This window comes from Tupaia chinensis, unplaced genomic scaffold (genome assembly GCF_000334495.1).
Source record: "Tupaia chinensis unplaced genomic scaffold, TupChi_1.0 Scaffold000296_1, whole genome shotgun sequence".
Lineage (NCBI taxonomy): Eukaryota > Metazoa > Chordata > Mammalia > Scandentia > Tupaiidae > Tupaia > Tupaia belangeri.
In genome coordinates this window covers 2050068-2071226 of record NW_006159784.1, presented here as the reverse complement: position 1 = coordinate 2071226, position 21159 = coordinate 2050068, and the positions used below count along the sequence as shown (strand labels likewise).

At 38.5% G+C, this 21159-nt stretch overlaps 1 protein-coding gene across 1 annotated transcript in view; it reads left to right on the top strand.

The window, feature by feature from the left end:
• NCKAP5 (NCK associated protein 5) overlaps positions 1 to 21159 on the top strand; it is a 732277-nt gene that overhangs the window by 616065 nt on the left and 95053 nt on the right. The window contains exon 13 of the mRNA XM_027772766.1: positions 5215 to 5293. Coding sequence (XP_027628567.1) covers positions 5215 to 5293 — 79 coding nt within the window. The remainder of the gene's footprint in view (positions 1 to 5214; positions 5294 to 21159) is intronic.

Sequence of the window (21159 nt, the reverse complement as noted above, 5' to 3'; positions counted from 1 at the left end):
TTCCCTGTACAGAAGTAAAAAAAAAAAAAAAAAAAAAAAAAGAACCTGCATTTGGCTTTCACAATTTTATTTTCACTTTCTTACAGCTTCCTAACGCTAAAGTAATTTGCCATGCCTTTTCTCTCTCATCTGCAGTCTTTCACAAGGTAGTAATAAGGGTCCTTTGGTCATTCCAGGATATCTGCGAGAAACGCTCCTATTATTTTCTTGAAGTACAAAGATTCCTTAACTACCCTATATGTACATAATCAATAGGGGTATGCTAATTTTTCTAGTTAACTGTAAGAGGAAATTAGTCATGCTGGGAAGCTTTTTCTGTATAGAGGAATATTATTAACCTGGATAGTTGACCAGCTAGTCATTTTTTAAAAAAAAAGGAAAATGCAGAGTTTTCTGTTTCATCTCCATAAAATCATCAGTGCAGATTGAGCTAAGATTACTAATTTTCAGAAAGGACATTGCTGTAGTCTCCTTTGGGACTTGTGCAAGAAGAATAGCAAAAACCCATTTATTATACGTTATCAGCCTATATAGGAAAGAGATTAGATGTAAAATAGGATGTATTCTGATACTATCACACACTGATGTGAATACCCATGAACTTCTTAAAATTCAGAGTTTAAAGAAATTTTTCCCCACCAGGGCTCAAGGTAAATTTTCTATCTGCTTATTTGGAAGGGTGTTGCAAAGAATTTTTCTCATAGTAGTTATTTTGGATGATAACAAAAGCTATATATAATGCATTACACATCAGACTTTTTTCCTGTTTTCAATCGTATTTTTAAAGCATTGTTCAAAGTCCTGTGATAGAATACACCAGTATCCTTTGCCCTTTACAAACTAAGATTATATTTAGTTAAATGGTCCAAAGGCATTAATTATTTTAACCTATAATGATAATATCGAAATTATTTCCATATAATAACAAACCCATGTAAGTGGCAGAGCTCCATTTACTTCACTAGTCACTGCCTGTCCTTTCTTAGTATACATTCCAAAATATGTGCAGAGTCCTATTAATGCTTTACTGAACTAAATCTTTTTTCTCTTTTCACAGCCTTAATGAGAAGCTTATGTCCCCATTTCTGCCATCATTTACAGACCACTTAACTCTAATTTTTGTGTAATTTAGACAAGGACATGCTACTTTGTACTTTTATTTAAATTATATAGAATCATTACAAGAGGGGGAAAAGGCATCCCCCAGAAAGACTGCCTTGGCACCAAGTCATAAGTCAGAAAGGAGTGTACTCTGCTTGCTAGTCATCTTAAATTCTTTCCTGTGGATTTAGATAATTTTCTAAATGAGAAGTCCCAAGGGAAGACAGCTTCAGGCTCCTATTTAACTATCACTGGACAAAAATAAAAATAATTAGCAAAATTAATGAGATCATATACCTTTATCATGCCCTGTAAAGAGATGACCACTTTAATATGGGTATTTTAATTTAAATTATGGATATTCCCTTCACCCAGTGTCCCATAGTCTGAAAAATAATCACATCTGATAATAAAAAAGCATCAAATACTATTCCATTAAAATGATACTATGGTGATGAAATTGCGGAAAATAGTATAATAGCTACAAATTGTTATCATCTTATTAAGTTCTGCAAAATGTTATAATTTCAATATTCTTAATTGAGTGATTCTGTTCTAAATGCTGTTTTGATGCAAATAAGAAGCTTGTATATTTTTGTCTTCCTCCTACAAAGTTTTCTAGATGACTAACTTCCAAAGGTTAGGCCTTTTACTTTCCCTTCCATGATTACTTCCTGTTTCACTTATGGTCACTATGGTTCTTTTCCTTTTAAATGAGCTTTGAAACCATTAATGTTAGAGTGATTCAGAGAAGACATATGAGCAGCATTCCAAATGAAAGGGGTTTCCAAATGTTGGATTTAATTATGAAATTATGTCTATGCATAATGTATGTATATTAATTACTGATAATTTTTTTTTTCCTTTTCGCTTTTTATGTCTTTTGTAAGATCATTTCTTCCTGCTTTTTCTAGGGATCAATAGAACATTATGGGTTTCCTAATATTTAATGGGTTTCCTGTTATGGTCTGGTATTTGGCACAGTTCTAGAGTACAACTGCAGGGTCTCAAAAGATAAACAAGAGTTAGAGGTATATTACTAGAAGACACTTAAAATGGACTTAAACCAACAACAGCCCTTAGTTAGCCCGTAAACCAACAATAACCCTTAGTTTGTGAGTCACCTGCTGCTTCTTACCAAATGGGATGGTATTGACATTGACTTGTATCTGTTCCTGGGGCAACAATGACTGAGAAATTTCTGAATCTCTAACCACCAGGCTTTACTGAGTCAAACACTTGCTGAATTGCTTGCTTTGTGTCCACTCTTATTTTTTGCAGTGCTTTAGTCACATGGAGGCTGTCCCACTTGGGTCTATTTTTGGCTAATTCTTAATCTTGAAGTGGAAGATTGACCAGAAAAGTCCTCCAACCTCCCATCAACATCTAGCTGCTGTGCGATCAAGAATTAAAATTAATTTAAATTTCATCCTATGAAAAATATAATTAGCAAGGGGAATCTGCTGCCAAAATAACTTGTGCCCCTCATTTCAATATGCAAATGGGTTTTTTAAAAAATTACCCACCACTTCGCATTGATATCTGTTTGTGTGGATAATTGGAGCTCATGAATATGCCATTTTAAGACACTCCCCTATTTTCTATTCTTTTGTATTTCCCCCCTTGGGTCATCCAGCCCAGAAAAGCTAACAAACTGTCCACAAGCCCAGTTCTTCTGATAAAACTCAATGCTACATTTAGTCTTTTCTGTTAAACATACAAAGCTCTAAAAAGATTCCATCAAGGAACTGGCAGATAGAACTGCACAACTGGCAGGTAAAACTGCATATTTCTTAAATATGATACTTGGAGAAAGGTAGTGGTGAAGTTGCACAGAGGGTTAGGGAATAGTAGGAGAGGGAAACAGAGTCGTTAAATGCATACACACACCAAAAAATGCTTGGTACTCTTAAATAAAAATACAGCTTATAGATTCTTGGAATATTGCTTCAGCAAATAGGGATCAAAAGTGACCATTTTAAATCCAAAATCCTGTGCAACTTTGAACAGATTAACTCTCACTGAGTCTCCTTTTCTTTCTGTTAAATGAAAACTTCATTCTGTTTTGATTCTTTAGCATTTCACAGACTGACAGAGATGATGATTCACCCACATTCCAGCAGGTTAAGAGGGCACCCTACTTAGTTTAGTGGATGAACTTAAAACAACCCAAAGGAAATGTTAATTTACATTAACAGGGGGAAAATAGGGAACATATTGAAGTAAGAGCTGGTATCAATTGAAAATATAAGTATATTTCCTTAAGGTTTCTAAAATAAAGATAGAAGTTTCCCAATGGATTATTAATGGAAATTAAAGTGCTTCAAGAATCCCTTCCTCAGTGGGTCTTTGGGAGTCATAAACAGATCCCTGAGCTAAGTGAACCTTGGAAGGCAAATAAGTAATACTTTACCCTTGCTCTTAGAGCTTTTCCTCTCTGCCATCCATAAATGTATACCACTGAAAACAGTTGAAAAGCCTTTCTCCTCTTCTTTCTTCTATTTCCTTTCTTCCCATGAAAGTGCTGAAAACAAAGACAGGGAAATGCCTACAAGGTAGGCAGGTGATGGGGGGAGGCTATAAAGCCTGGCCTCTGGATACTGAATGTTTAACAGACTCTCTCCTAAAGCGTTAAGGCAGCCATCCATGTAGTCTCTGGAGTTTGTCATCTTCTGGCTATCAGCATGGCACAGGTTAAGCACAAATTATATTCTAATATTGGAACTGCTGTCATAAAAAGTAAATAATTGGTCTGATTCAGTGAGAAACAGAGGTAAAAAGTGGAAAGCTCAACCCAGCTCAAGGTCATTATGCCTCCATATGACTTTCTTCTTTATGAGTTAAAAGTAATGGTTTCTTGGCATTCAACTCTAGCCCCTGAGCAAATCCACTGACAGCTTCTAAAATATGTGCCTATGCTGAACCCCCATTGCACTACAAGGTACACATTGTATCATTGGCTGCCCAGGCAACTGGCTGGAATGTGTCCTAATAGAGCTTTTTAGGGTCACTTCACCAAGGACCCCAAGCTATGTTGATATTGAGGCCAAGTCTACACAGGCATAGTCAAAGAGAAATTTGAGAATGACAAAATTCCCCTCTACAGAAACACAAATCTGAAGTCAGACTTGCTGTATTTGAATCTCAGCTATACCATTTAGACAACTGCTTACCTTGAGTGTTTTTTGGTGAGACCAGGATAGGGAGGGAGAGGGTGATCCTCATGTATAAAGTGAAGTTAACAATAGCAGCTGCCTCCTACCATTGCATTAGGAAGTTCTATACAAAGAGTTTAAACAGCCACATAGTACGTGTTTGCCGCTTTTATTGTGATCAGTATTGTCAATGATGTTACTACTGCTATGGCTTCTGAATTTCGAATTAGGGGCCGTAAGTGTTCCATGCCAGCATTGCCACTTACTGTATGTGTGCTGTCTTAAGGAAACTTCTAGACCTCAGCGTTCTCATCTGTTAAGTTTTGTGACTTTATTGGGTTCTCTCAAGATTTCCATTTGATGCCACACCATTAAGTGCCTCGATATCCTAACTGAAATATAAGTACAGCTTTTTTGACCTGAAAAGTCTAGATAAATGCCTCACTGCTCTGGTTCACTGAAAATGTTGGGAATCACCTCATGTTTCACGAGAAAGAATGAAAAAAAAATCTATTTTCTTAGTTACATTCCAAGAAGGGTCAGGAGATCCAAGTATATTTTAAATATTTCTTTATTCTTATTAAAATAACTTGTCATGGAAGTCTGACTTTAGAGGAATTATGCATTCTTTGACTTTAATTTTTTGTAACAGCTGCATTACTGACTATTTTTTTTTAAAAAGCTGTTATCTCTAAATCTTATGTAGAATTTGGTACAAACCTCTTTTTCAAAGCTGGGATTTTATTTCTAAAAACATGCTCTTTAATTAAAATGTGTAATAAAGCCAAATGATAGGGTAGTAAAAAGTAAAATGAAAGAAATGTATGTATATACTTGTATACCTACACATGTAAATACATACACACACTTGTCACAGAATGTACAATTATTCTCAGGACTGCAAAAGATCTGTTTAATATAATAAATAAAAACATCGAATATTATCTTGTCATCACAGGTAAAAGAGGCAAATGAAATCTCACAAGAGGATGAAGAAGATACAGTTGCAGATGCTGCATTTCAGAGCCATATCATAGGTAAAAATTCAAGTCTTGATACATCTTTAGCATGAGACATTATCCATATGCAACCATTTTTGTCTCATGCCTCCTTCTGTCAGGATTGAGTCTTAATTGTTTTGCCTAATCATTGGACGTAAAATAAGTGGGTCAAAGCAGCACATATAAAAAGAAAAAACACAGGTGCTTGCAAAGAAATGTAATACAAAGTGACAAAAAAGTGAGTACTCATCAATATAAAATGAAAATAATACTGAGGTAAATAATTTGTCCCTGAGGAGAAAATCAACTTAGAATTGATCCAGCTTCTCAAGAAACACTTAGTGACCTCTTGGTTAGACTTACTGGGGTGGCAGCTTTTTAAAAATGATTATGTTTTAGACTGAATATGTTGTAGACATAGAAACAAGTAGAGTAAGTAAATATAGCTGGCTGAAATCTTCATCTCATTTTCTTCATCATTTCTGTTAGAACCCTGAAGATAGCCTTGTCTCTGAAATAAGTTCAGCTTGTCAGCTATTTCTTAAAATTATGCTAACATCAGACTGAAGGAACTCAAGTTTCTCACACAGATGGACTTTGCTGACCTGTTTCAGCTGCTGAGGCATAATGTGTCTGTGATGCTTGTCAGGAGATAAGCAAGCTGATCACTTTTATGGCGCTGGACCACCATGCACGCTTGCAGAAAGTGTTGTTCCTTGAGCTCAACAAACAGTTGTGAACTAAGCATGCTGCTTCTGTGGCTCTACACGAGACCACAAGGCCTGATGACATCACTTCTGTATTTCCCATCTGAGTGTAGTGAAAAGTATTGAGTACCATGCTCTAGAGTATGACAGCCCCACGGGTTACTGGTTATCAGCATCCGGTGGTATGATAGTATCCATTGCTCCACACTTTCACTGGAATCTCTTTAGGTGCCAATTCTCAGCATCTCACCACTCTCTTGCACCATTTTGCTATGTTTGGGGCTAATTTCGTAGCATACCCAGAGGTCTTCTGCAAACTATAATTTACAGTTTATCTCAGAGAGTTGTCATACCCCTGCAGCGTAATGGGACTGGTGCACCATTATTATTCTCTTCATTCGTAATTGGGAATACAAAAGTTTTAACAAACAGCTGAGTTAGTATAGACTGAATAAGATTGTTATTTCCAAAAGACATCTTTTATTATAGTTGTCAATGTAAAATGCTTAATTTGATATCAGTTCTGTGTAAGTTAGCTAATAGGAAAGTTAAATATTGTTTAACAGCCTTCAAACATGATGGTAAGTAAAGCCCCACTGAGTCATCATTATTCCATAATGAAGTGTGCTTGGGCCTATAAAAAAAGAGAATATGTATATCAAGCTAAAATATATCAAGAGAAGTACAGTAATTAAATATATTTAACAGAATACCAGTTCTTTAGATCTTCACTATTCAGTATGATAGCCACTAGCCATATATAGCTATTTCTAATCAAATTGATTAAAGCAATGTAAAATTTAAAATTCCACTTCTCAGTTGCACTGGCCCCATTGTGAGTATTCAGTAGCCACACATTCTGTATGTTCTACATGAACATTTCCTTTATCACACATACTTCTGAGCAGCGTTGCCTTAGATTACGCTAAGAAAGTGCACTTGGACTGTGTTTTTGACAGAGAACTGACTTGGTTTTGGGTCATGGTAGATTTCTCTCTTTAAAGTGATAGAGAACTACATGAATAAGTTGCTATTGACCACAAGTACAGGCAACAACAACAAAAAACCTGACAAGCCATTGCTTAAGTAATAAAGTCATTTAACCTAAGTCTTACATAACTAAAGTCTGGAGGAAAGTGAACATGAAAAAGATGTGTAGCAGCCCAACAATGGAATCAAAAGCCCTGGCTCATTTTACCTCTCTACTCAATCATCATTGCCATCATCAGATTTTACATCCCCTGCTTGTTGCCTCTGGTTGCAAATTGATTTCTACTACTCTAGGCATCCCATCTACTTTCAAGGCAAAAAGTATAAGGAAGAGTAAAAAACTTCTTCCAAATCCACACCATAGACGCCATTTCACATGTCCTTGGTGAGAAATGGGCCATGCCACTAATCCTAGCTGTGAAATGTGGGGAAACTAAGTGTGTTGCTTTCCAGCCTTCATTGCATGGAACAGCAGGAAGGGAGGGTTGAGACTGTTTCCTGGGCTAGCCAGTCGAGAGGCTCATTGCAGATATTTTAAAATGTTCCTGCAATTGAACACTGAATGAGACTCAACACAGTCAAGTGGTTACTTCCCTTTATCCAACAAAAATGACCAAGAATGTATTTTCTGTTAATCTCAATGTTGCTCATTTTGTGTAAGCTAAGTATTGTCATATATTATCACAATATTTTAATGTATTATTTGTATACTATTTCCAATAACAGCAACTGAGCAAATCTAAGCATAATCTTCTTCCAACCAAATGTCAACTAATGTCTTTGAGAGAACAATCAAGAAAGTTGTTAATCTGAATATTTGCATTTTGTGACTAAGTGTAATCATGTTAGTTTAATAAAAATGTTAAAAGTTAATTAAAAGACAGTATATTGTTAACTAAACCTAGTCTCTATTAAAACTCAAAATTAATGAATTAAGTAAAATAATGCAAGTAGGTATTTCTTAAAATTGCTCTAGCAAATGTCAGATGTCCATATTAATAAGCAATAACTAGTCAAGCCTACTAGAAGTATTAACGCAAATGAATACAACCACCAGTACTTCTAATTGTTAATTCTTGCTATTTACCTGTGAGGGGACTTTTAAATGTTCACAGAAAAATGAGAGTGCAAAGTACAAGTTTATTTTGGTGCAAAAAAAATTCAAATCCATACATAGTTTATATATATATATAAAATGTGCACTTTCCAAGAACTTTTTGAAGACTTCTCATATAATAGATTTACCCTGCCCTATATATCTTACTAATTGTCTATTGGGGTTAATAAAAATAATCGGAAATCAAACCAATACTATTCTCCTATATTAAAAACATCAGTACAGTGATAAACAGTTGAAATAATTCCCCAAGTAGAAACAAGGGATTTGTAAATTCTTATAGCATGAGGAAAACATCTTTCGAGGTATTGGAGGAAGAAGTCAAGCAGAGTCCAATGGTATCCAAAAAAATAAAGATGCATAGTAGATTTTCATACAGTAAAGGGTATACAGTAGTTTTCCCAAATCTGAAAGAACCGCAAAGAACAATTTTCCCAGTAGTCTAATGGACAAATGCCTAAGTTCTCACGAGTGAATGAGATCTCTTTTCTTTTTTTAAATTTTTTTTTCATGAGTGAGAAAAACTAAGAGACAACATTCCCATCAGAGGTGCTGTGATCCACCTCCAGCCTTAGCCAGCCTATGGGATGCACGAGCTCAGCATACTCAGAGAGGTCTCTGGCCTTGCACTCCAAACCATCCCTCATGGGTGAGCCTTGCAGAGCAGCATGATTTACCACTGTGCCCCTGTCTGGCCCCGGACGGGATCTCTTTACTCTTGGCCATTGGTTGGGCATATTTCTAGCCTCTTTGGCAGGGGCAGAAGGGTTTCTGCCAACGAGGTCAGTTTAACAAAGCACGTGGTCTGGCCCTGATGATCTAGTTTCCTTGACATAGCTCTGTGAAGTTGCCTTGGTGTTCTCCCTACCCCAGGAACTGACATGTCCTCTGAGAGATCCTACTACAACTTTCTGTCCTCCTTCTTCCATTTCTCCCAGACTAGAGCTCTACTGCCAGCAGCTATTGTATCCTGTAGGAGAATAACAGGTGATCAGTATATCTCTTTGACTTAACAAATCATAAACCAGTGTATTTCCATTTTTCTATGTGCTTCATTTCCTTATTCTTTGTCCTCTCCTACACTTTAGCTAAGTAATATGGTGAACTATAGTAACTCATGTCATTGTAGTGGGGAATTATGTGCATTATAACAAGAACTCAGGCAAAGTTTTACTTGTAGTGAAGGAGAATGCTCGGAAGGTGTAAGTTTCAGGCACTCAGAGCTATGGTGTGAGCAATTACAGGATAAGGAAGAAAGGACAGCATTAAACCTACTTCAGACAATGAGCAGCACAAAAAGTAGTACCACAAGGAACAGGTATTTGGTGAATTAACACTGATTTTGAGAAGTGGCCTAACTTAGGACCAAGAACTGAAACAAAGTTTTGTCCAGCCAAATAGGGATATTTCCAGCACCATGTGCAGTGGCAATTTCATCTGTGTGACACATAAGCCTGTGTTCTTGGAGCCTCTTATCATCTAAACATGAGACATCTGACCCTCAGGCATGTGCCTAGCCTGCAGTTAGGTTTAGGCAGAAGGGACGGAAGAGTTGTAAGGTGTACAGTTGTTACTGTCACAGAATCTCTACCCCAGAGTCAAATGGAGGTTGGCAAGTGTGGCAGCTTCTACACCCAGTGGAAGAGGGAATGTGGCCTCTTGCCAAAATGTTTGTGGCTGTGGCTGTTCCTGTGGTCAGGAGAAAAAGGGAAGGCCTTCCAGGCTCTTGAATCTAGTGCTTCACTTACAGAGAGAACAAAAACCAGGATCCAGTGCTTATCTTGCTTGAATGGAAAGAACTGTAGAATCTACATTATTGTATCAAAACCCAATAAAATATGGTCAACCATAGTTATTTATTATTTCCACTTAAATTCTATTATTTCAGTTCTCCAGGTCACATTTACTTTTAAATCCAAGACTGGGTTCCCCTATTAGTACTAATAGTATTAGGTTCAGGTGGCAATGAGAGACCTGAAGATGCAGTGGTTTAAGTAAGGACTGACATCCACTGCTATCTTGAAAGTCCATGGGAAGGTGACCCAGGCTAATAAAGTGGTTGGCAGGCTCCTCCTGTCTTGTCCCTCTGCTGAGTAGGGTTCCCCTTCCTCATATGATTTCTAGTCCTAAGGTCACTTTGTGTCTAAGATGACTGTTAAAAAGTCATCACTTATGTGCACTTTTTAGCAAGCAGGAAGAAGGTAGGATTGAAGTTAGCCCATATATTAGTGGTTAAAGGAGATGGATCGCACACAGGTGACGCCATCTGGTTTGAATCCTGGACCTGGCAGCTTGAAAAGCACCCTGCACATGTGCATGCCCAAACTCTTGAGAGGAAAGAGAGATGGAAAAGAAGGGATTGCAGCATGACCATGCTCCATGGGATGGTTCTCTCTCTCTTTTTCTCTCTCTAGCATGCGTGTACCCTCTGGCAAATTGAAGAGTAATTATATGAAGAAAGGTACAATGAAGGATGTAACTCATCCCTTTAAGAACACTTACTAGCACTTTCCCGATGTCTTCTCCTAACACCATATTGGCAAGCATTTGGTCATATAGGATGGAAAGCATTATTTCAGGCAGGTGACTATACATCCAGCAAAATAATATATAAATAATAGAGATTCTCTTGATTCAAAAAGAAGGAATGAATATTAGGGACATCTAGGCATCTCAGTCTGCTGCCTGCCTCTATCAAGGTTATCTCCTTCCAACCTTAGTACATTTGTGCTAAGGGAATACCATAAAAGGAAGGGGGCAGATGGTGTAGCAGTTATGTCTCCACACTCCCACATGGCCAACCATGGTTCAAGTCCTGGACCTGGTGGTTTTAAAATCATGCCAGGCATGTATGCGTGCATGCCCAAGATTCCTGGAGAAAAATGGAGGAGAAGGGATTGCAGCATGGCCATCCCCTCTGGGTAGTGATTTCTCACTTTCCCTCTCCCTGTCTGTGTCTCTTTCTCTCCAGCAAGTGCACATGCCTTAAGGCAAAAACCTCTTAAAAAATAAAAATACATAATTTTTCACCATCATTTAAGAAAGTCATCTGAATACAAATTTGGAAAGTTGTTGAGAAAGATGTAATTAATTTTAGTGATTTATACTTAGTTCATATTTTGCATAATGTGAACTATTACTGCTCTCTATTTGTTTAGTCATTTCTGAATAACTTTTTGATAAAATGTGTTGAACTAGGATTAGTTGCTACCAGCATCTTTACAAATAAATATATAATTGGCAACCAACAAAATACATAGAAGTTCAAATAAATCCTTTGTTGTATACAACACATGTAGAATTTTCCTTTCTCTATAATTGAAACAAATAGTCAAGGGCAGCAGGATTTCTAGTACTATAACTGTCAATCAATAAAAGCCCTTGATAATTATCTGTACTGTTTCCAGAATATTGCTAATTTCCCCACTGAGAAAATTTGAAGAAAGTTTAGAAGGAAAGAGAATGGCATTAATATTTAAAATAAAATTAAATCATATCTTAAGTTGACCAGGTTGTCACAGTTTTTTTAAGTGGAAGGCTGTTTTAATCAAATATCACATTTTGAAGAGTGTGATGACATATTTAGGCTTACTTGCAAAGTTATAGATAATCAAAACAAAATGTGGGTGAAAAATACAAACGTTCTTAATAACAACTTTGAAAGATAGCGTTCTATTGACTAATAGTGGCATTGAGCTAAAAACTACTTTGGTAATAATACCTATAGATGAGAAACAGGATGGTATGGTTTTACATGGTTCAGATCCTGGGCTGACCTGTATGATGCTGAGTACACACATTCCAGTGATCATGTCTGGCTAAAAAAAGGCTGGGGGAGAGGGAATTGCATCATGAGGGTGCTTCTCTCTCACTCTCTTATAAGGAATTATTAAATACTTCCTGGGATGATTTACTTTTTCATTTCTGTCTTAAAATAGGACATTTAAGAGGTACTGCAGAGCAGTATCTTGAATAAGGACCTTCCACTGTGGCTGCACTGTTTCTTATTTATACTCAACAGGGGAACTTGGCATCTTACAGGGACATCCTGAAATGGTACTCCATCTGCCATGTAGTTAGACCCATGTAAAAAGGCCACATATAACCTTTCTATCAAGGACTGGAAATAGTAATATTAATTTCTATCTATTGAGTATCTACTATGTACCAAGGCTTGTGCTTAGAACTTCACATGTCATCCTCCTTGTTTCTCTCTCCTTCATGGCTGATTCTCTGATTTACCATCTTTCTATCCATTTGCTCCTTGTCAGTGCCTCCTCTTACTACTGGAGACAGCCATCAGATAAAGCATTGGTGGAGATTTCTGTACTTGTATTTGTTTTTTACTGGAGAGATAAAGAACTGTAGATTTAGGGTGTTGTGAGTATGGCTTTTTCCTTCTACGAAATATTTTCTCCTACAGGTTGCACTAGGGAGCTAAGTTCTGTTTAATTCAGAAACCTATATTGGGCATTTTCTACCAGCCGTACTCTATGTCAGATGATAGGAATACAGAGATGAATAAGGTACAGTGTCTGCTCTCTGAACTCCAGTCCAGTGGGGAGAAAAGGATGAAAGCAGATAGTCCAAATACAGTGTGATCGCTGATAAGGTAGAGGCATGCTCAGTATACACATGAAGGCTCAGAGCAAGGTGAGGAGGCCAACTTTGGTAGGGCTGGGAGCTTTGGTTTTCATCTGCAAGGAGAAGACAGTAGAGCTGTTAGACATTGATATTTGAAAGCATTTACTACCAAAACCAGTGGTTTCCAAACTTACTACACATCACATTCACCTGAGAAGCCTCCAAAAATGCTAATTTCTATGTCTTGCCCCATATAAATTAAATACAATGACAGGGTGCCAGATAATAGCGTTTCTTAAAGATCCACCAGTGATTCCATGTGCAGAAAGTTTTGGAATCACTGTCTCAAAGAGTAGGATTTCATCAGCACAAGCAAGAGACATGTCCTTCAAGTCAAGGGAAATATGAGCAAAGTCTGGTGATAGGAAGGACTGTGGCTCACTGTGGAGGAGGGAGTCGGGCAGAGACCAGCTTGGCCTGTGTAGAGCGTATGCTCTGAGGACAAGATACAGAGAGCTGATTTTAGAGGATGAGACCAGATGACCACATGTAGACTATAGAGATTTTTAAAAGAAGACCCACATTATAGTAGCTATCCAGTCACTATGATGCTCATGTTTAGGCATTTAAAATAACACATCTTGGGGACCAGCAGTTAGTGTAATGGCTATGTCGCTGGACTTCTATGTAGTCGACTGTGGTTCGAGTCCCGGACCCAGTGGCTTAAACTCACACCGAACGCAGGTGCTTGCATTTCCAAGATCCTGAGAGGAGAATGGAGGAGAAGGAATTGCGGCATGCCCATCCCCCCTGGGGGGTGATTTCTCACTTTCTGTCTCTCTGTGTCTCTCTGTCTTTCTGGTGAGTGCACACACCTTATAGCAAAAACCTCTGCCCCCCCCCAAAAAAAAGAAGAAAAAAATAAAAGCACATCTTTATTTTCTCTCATTTAACCTTGGAACAACCAAATGCACTAGTTCACCTTTATTGTCATACTCTTTTCCTCATCAGTGGTGTGCTATAATAAGTAAAGTCACATATTTATGTACAAGTATGGACAACTAGAAATTTTAAGGGCTTTCTGTCCCAAAAGAGCTCTCCTGCCAGTCTATAGGAATATGTCTGAATGTCCACCTATTGGCAGCTCCTTTGACTGAAGGCCCTCCAGTCCCTTGTTATAATGCAGATGATTTCTGGAAGGACACACATTGTCAATGGATTGTAGCAACAGTGCATTTCTTACGTTAGCACCCACAAAACCCTAAAAGAATGAGACCTGTAGGCAGTACATTTTCCTGCCAGGAAAGTGCAAGAAAGAAGAGGTTGCCTTTGGGAAAGGTAAAGGTATGGTGTGCTAGGGAACAGGAGCTGAGCTACCAGGGGCAGAGGCAGACATGTAATCCTAGGGGATGGTATGAATTAACCCATGCGTCCGAAGAGAAATGGGCTGATTGACAGGTAATAGGGATGACATGTTAGATAAGTGGTATCTCTTTACTACATTTTTCCAAGGCCTGTTGCACTAAAGTACAAGGCTGGGGATAGTGAAATAGCTTTACAGAGACCTCTTTCTGTGCAGTTATCTTAATTCCCCAAAAGACAAATCAACTCACTTGAAGTGATGATAAGCATGTGTCTGTAATTTACAACATCATAAGGAATAGGTGTGGGTCAAAACAAAGTCGAGCAGAAGTGTGCCTCAGCCCAAAAACCTGGAAGTGCACAGTGTGACAGAAAATTCTGAAAACAATGAGACAATGACATGCATTACTGTTCGTTTGCTTGTTTGTCTGTATGTTTATTTATTTAGCGTGCTATAGGACACTTGCATTCACTGGAGAGAAACAGAAAAAGGCAAAGCGAGGAAGTATCCTCCATGGGGGATGGTCATGACACAGTCTTTTCCCCTCTGTCTTTCCCCCCAGGATTTTGGGCACATGTGCACACACACCCAGTATGTTTTTCAGATTACCAGGTTCAGGACTCAAACTATTCAGTCAGTTATGACAGATCCAGCTTTCTTAACTGCTCCACCAGCTGGCCCTATTGACACTGTTAAGAGCTTTCTGTGTGCTGAGTACTGGCCTCAGTGTTTCATGGATGGTTGCCTTGTTTTATCCTCATATCAACCCTGCAAGTAAACTATTATGTCACTATTTGCAGATGAAGAAATGAACATTCTGAAAAATCATGTACCTTGCTTAACAGTATTACTAGGACATAGTAAAGCCATTCTCAAAACTAGATGATACCTATAGCTATGAAGTAAAGTTAAATACACCTCTTCCCCCTACTCAGGAATGCTAGGTAATGAGTAAGTATGTTTTGGATTGCCTTTCAGGCACCAGAAATCAGGAATCCTGGATAGATTGTTTTGTCAGGGGGTGACAAAACAAAAACTCAAACAAGCTCCTAGGTCAGTGAGTGACATAGACTGGGCTTGGAGCACATGTGCATACATTAGATGAATGATGGGGGTTTTGGGGAGTTGCTATTTTAGTTTTTTGTTTGTTTTGTTTTGTTTATAGGTCATATGTACGAGAGAGAGAGAGAGAGAGAGAGGAAATCACCCCCTTGTGGAGATGGCCATGCTGCAATCCCTTTTCCTCCATTCTTTCAGGATTTGGGGCATGCATGCATACAAGCCCTATGTGATTTTCAAGCTGCCGGGTCTGAACATGAACTATGATCTGCCATGTGGGAGTCCAGCACCTTAACCACCAACCATACTATATGGCTGGCCCAGGTGGTAGGGATTTTGAGGAACAGAGAGAGAACATCACCTGTCTCAGGCAGGTGGCCCCGGTTGTCAGCATAGAATACTAGTTCTGTGTACCCAAGTCTTTTCATTTTTACCAGAAGCTAAAAATCAAAATTTCTTATGTGTCATATAGTTTTAAGTATGGATTCAACTCAAAAAGAAAAAAGATCTTTAGGTACATTTCTTTATCTGCCAATATATCAAGTTAGAATTTCAAAATTCCTTCAGAGTGCCACACTTAAAAGTACAGGAGATAATGTTAAAACCTACCCATAATATTTCTTTAAACATATGACCAAGCTGCAAAGTATTCATCAGAGAGTAGAAACAACAAATAAACTTGACACCAAAGGGGCAAATCTCTGGTGACCTTCAGCTAGGGTAACCAACTGTCCTATTTGCCTGCATCTTTCTTGGATTTAGCACAGGAAGTCTCAAACTCTGGAAACATTTCAGCTCTGTGCAAATTAGGACAACTTCCCACTTTAAGAAGCTGAAGTGTTGACATATTGAAAGCCTAAGTTATTGGAGGAAGCGTTTATAAGTTGGGACAACACCTGAATTTTAGCCCTTCGTTCTCCAACTTATTGTGGTAATTCCAAGTTAACTGGACATTGTAGGTAGTTTGGACTGTTTGTGATCCAGGTACTGCTCATACCAGCAGGTGTTGGTCCAGGAAAAGAGGAAGGAAGGAAATTTGAAGGGAAAAAGAAAAATCAGCAGCTCTTATGCTTGGAGAGAATAAAAAATTAGTGACTGAAAACAGCAGTACTATTAAAAAAGAAATTAAAAGGTTGCCACAGGTGACTTTTAGGTTTTCAGAAGCCCGATAATCTAACTGGGAAGGTACTATCTCCATTGCAAGAACCTCATCCTAGGTACTAAATGAAAATCCACCTGAGTGAAGGTGATCCACAACTTGGGCTACTGGGATTTCCAATAATGTATCCATTAAGTCTATCGCATTTGAGAAGACACGTTTGCTGAGAGAAGTGTAAAGTGCTAGGAGGATACACCAGGTAAGGGCAGTTGCAAATCGCAGAAATGAAAATTGAGTTGTTTAACGAATTATGGGACTGATAAAAAGAGGTGGGAAAGTAATCCTGAGAACTGGGTACTCTTGACATGAGCAAATCCTTTAATAAGAGAAGTGCCAGAGGAAAAGAGGAGTATAAAGGAAAATTATGTATCAGTTTCAATAAATCTGTTACAACATAGAGATGATCTGGGTACTTGTTAATGAATTGGAGACACGTACCCAAGGGCTTACTGCTTCTAAAGAGAAATTCTCATTTTTGACAATGGTGGTAACTGAGAAAATAACTTATCAACGTCAGTATTAATTTCTTTCATCAGCCCATTGATAGAATGTGAGAAGAGTTATTTAGCAATCATCTTATCACTGGTGCCATGTAGGCTCCACTCATTTTGCACAGGATCAGATAAAAGGATGATGTGTGCTTTATCTTTGCGTTGCCACACTCTGCGGCTAAAAGCTTTTCAGGAAGGGGAAGAACAGGCTGTGAGGTTACCAGGTTGTGAAACATTGTCACAGCCATGCCAAGAGCATCGAATCAATTTCCAATATGTTTCTTTCATAGTTAAAACCTATACCCTGAAGATGCTATTGTATGATTCTGAAAGAAGGAGAGATTTGAAGAGAGACTTTCTTGCCACCATGATGAACAGTCTCTGCCTATACCTGATTGTATCTAATCCCAAATGGAGGGGAAATATGCTGTGAGGTGACTTTATGCCCATTTGAAACTCAGCCATGTGTTCTGCCTTCAGAGCCCATTTGGAAGAAATCCTACATGTACAAGAACATATTTGGAGTGGGCTTCAACTACCCTGATTCCAAATTAATGTATCACAAATCCAAAGATGTTTTTTTCCCCTCACCATTGACCCAATCATCAAAGTGTTTCCCCGATGCCAGAAGTATTTGTGTATAATTTCACTTTTGAAATATGTCAAAATAAGTCATTTCTTCTCTTGTGTAACTCATAATTGTTTTAAAACATACTTCTTATATTCTGGGTTACAACTAAATCAGATTTTTTAAAATTTTGAGTATTTATTGTCTCCATGAGATAGAGAAACATGCACTCCCAACTGGGCCTTCATGCCATGATCTACCCCCACCCTCAGCTAGCTCAGATCACACATGCATGCATATTGACTGTGTACAAGAGGGTCTCAAGACATGATCCTAGGACCTTCTCATTTATGTGAGTTCAGCATCATAAAGCATTGCATTAATCTCTGCACCACTGACTGGCCCATTTTAAAAGAAGAGTGTTAAGGAGGTGGTAGTGTACTGTGGTAATGAATGTTGGGGGGTTGGGGGAGTTCAGAGTCCTTTTTGGATTTTACTGTGACTTGGTGCCAAACATTTCCCCTCTCTAAGTCTCTGCAACCATCAGAGGGAGGACTTGTCCTAGGTATGCTGCAATGCTTTTTTTCTGCATGAACCTTCTGTGACTTTTTGAGATGGGGTACTACTTGAACTTCACAATATCAGTCTGTGTCAAGTTCATACTTCACATGAGTCTTCAGAAAGATAGTATCTATAATGGGATCTGAGTGAATTAGATGAGTTGCAAAGTACATTAGAAGAGTTCTGAAGCTTTTCCAACTAGTTCTCGATAGAACTTACACTTTGTGCATAACAGCAATGTTAGCACCACTTATTGCCTTGTTTGGCATCTTTGAGAGTATGTCCTCTGACATACTCTCATAGCCTGCTGCAGGTACTCGAGTTACTGCAGCCTCCATGTCCCCCTTGGCCACTAGAGAGATGCTGCATCCCTCAGAAAGTTCTTTACTCTCTTTGAGCTTCTGTTCCCTCAACTGCCAAATGGGGATAATAGTAATAATTGAAGTATTACTGAGAGCATTAAATGCCTTTTTGTGTACAAGTGCTGGGTACTGTTCCAGGTACCAGCAGGCACTCCACTATTTGTCTTCATTGTAATTACAGCTATTATTAAGAAGAGTCATCTAATGTGTAGCAATGATGAATATCATCTTCCTAAATGATGAGAAGAGTAATGCCTGAAAAAGTATTGTGTCTTGGAGACTAGCAGATGGTGTGGCAGTTACTGGACTCCTATGTAGTCAACCACAGTTCAAGTCCCAGATCCAGCAGCTTAAAACTCATGCTGGAGGGGTGGGGGTGTGTATGCATGCCCAAAATCCCCAGAGGAGAATGGAGGATAATGGATTGCAGTCACCTTCTCACGGAAACGATTTCTCACATTCTGACTCTGTTTATCTGGTGAGCACATGGGTCCTATAGCAAAAATCTCTCTCTCAAAAAAATAAAAAATAAAAAGAATTATTGTGTTTTGTGTTTTGCCCACAATTCACCACAGAGGGTGACAGGATTCATACAGAAGACTAGAATGCCTTAAGGAAAGATGGTCTTGGTTTTAGAAGTCCCTGGCTATTAGCCTCACACATCACAAGAAAAGCTTAGGACTACATTTGTTTCTCCAGTATCCATTCCTCACATACTATTATACAAAGACAAATGGCCCTAAACTATTGGGTCATCAGAAAAGTCATGACTCATATTTGCATAGAAAAGCATAGAAAAATATGTCATGACTTTTCTGATAACCCAGTACAATCAACCTGAACCTGAACCTAAACCTATCACACCTAAACTTACAGTCATCCACATGAGATCATTTTCCTCCCACCCTGTCTTCATGCATTGGTGTTATGCCCGTTTGATAGGACCCAGTTGGTAAGAAAGAGATAATTGAGAAAAAACTCTAGCTTCTTCATGAGTAGGGGTGAGTCATTTCATTTTATGATGCTCAAACCTCAAGGCACATCTATAAACCAAGTTCAGTTCAGTTACTAAATATTCATTAGGCATTGACTTCATTCCACGCATTGTGTTGAACCCTAGGGATATGAAAATGGAGAATACTTGGGCTCTGGATTTGATGAGCTTATCTGATCAGATACTGAGTCAGAATCCTTATTTATGTTTTTTTAAAACTTTAGTTTAAAATTAAATCATTCTAATATCTTGCCTCAATACTGGACTCTACAAAAGGTCAGTTTCCCTGACCTTCTTTTTAAAAATTTCCTGGACATTACTCAGACTTGATGACTATAAATAATCTTGTCATTGTAAATAATCAAGAACTTACATGGCTTAATAGTTCCTAAATTATGTGAACTTATTCTTCTTGACATGCTGGCAAAGACAAATAATTTCTTTAAAACAGATGGCATGCAGAGCCTTTGTTTAAATGTCAACTGCACTGCTGTTTATTGCCCTCCTTCCTTAGGGAGGTATTTGCATGTTAGATTCACTTGAGTACTTGGTCTTCAATGCAAAGGAGTTGGGAGCTTGGTTGTGTATTACTTCCTAATAAAATCCATTAGATATTACAATAAGGTATGGAAATAGCAGGTGATATAATTGTGACTTTATTTTTGGAGACTGTTAAGCCCATGTGCATTATTGTTTTAATGTAATAGAAGGACGGCTTTTTAATTACTTAAAGTGTTTCTCGGGTTCATCACGAGCTTTGTAACAGTCTAGTTTGGGGTATCCCAGGAGTAGACTTTGTGACAGGAATTCAAGGTCAGATAAATTATCTGGAGGTGCAGGAAGATCAATAAGTGAAGTCATACAGGAAAGGGAAACTGGCCAATAAAAGGCCTGTTGTTACACAGCCCAGTACAAAATAAAGTGCAGGACCTCTTGTTCAAAAGTTATTAAGAATTTCAAGGCAGGGAAAGCAGGTCACAGGGCCCTGTGCAGGTGCACAGGTCCCACACAATGCTGCCAGCCCACTGGTCTTCCCCTAAATAAGAGAGAATTCTTCTGCCTTCCTGCCTGCCTTCAAGCTGTTATCTGGGTTTTGTTCCCCCACACACACACACCCCCGCCCCCAACCTGTGGAGTGCGACCATAATATCAGCTCTGACTTAGTTTTGAGCCTGCTGGTCTTTGGGTTGGAACTACACATTGGCTCTCCTATGTTTCCAGCTCGCTGACTTAGCCTACAAATCTTGAGACTTGTCACTTGTCATATAAGCCACTTTCTTATTATTTACACACACACACACACACACACACACACACACACGCCCACCCTGTTTCTCTGGAGGACCTTGACTAATAAAATTAACATAATTAAATTTTAACAGGATGATTAGAATATCCACTAGAGGAAGTTGAACTGCTGTCACCTCTCCGGTTTGCTTCATATAGGCCAAGGAAAACTGAGCCGATGAGCTCATCATCCTAAGAACTGTGTAGGAGATGGAGAGACAGCAGGTGCCAATGCTCAAACACCAGAGACAGACTACATCATCACTGCTAATGTGAAACAGCAGAGTAGGCAACCCTTGTGAAACCTCAGTTATTACAAGTCTTTCAGATTAGCTCTCTGGTTTCTTGTGAGCAAACGAAAGTAGACATTTTTACTAAGTTGACTCTGACTCTAAAACTCGTTTGAATGCTGTAAGATGTGAACTTTCTCAGGGAGGCTCATGCCTCCTGCAAACATGCTCCCTTTGCCCCAAGGGGACCACAGATGCCTGGCCTTTGGGTGGAGAAAAGACCTCAGGACCCTGAAATTTGCATGCTACACATAGCGTATTTATTCATTACACAGTAACAGGTTTCTATTAGAGAGAATTTGTGTATTAGAGCAAAGCTCCTGTAAGGACAATAATGATGATTTTATGCATAAGTGAAATGCTCCTGCTG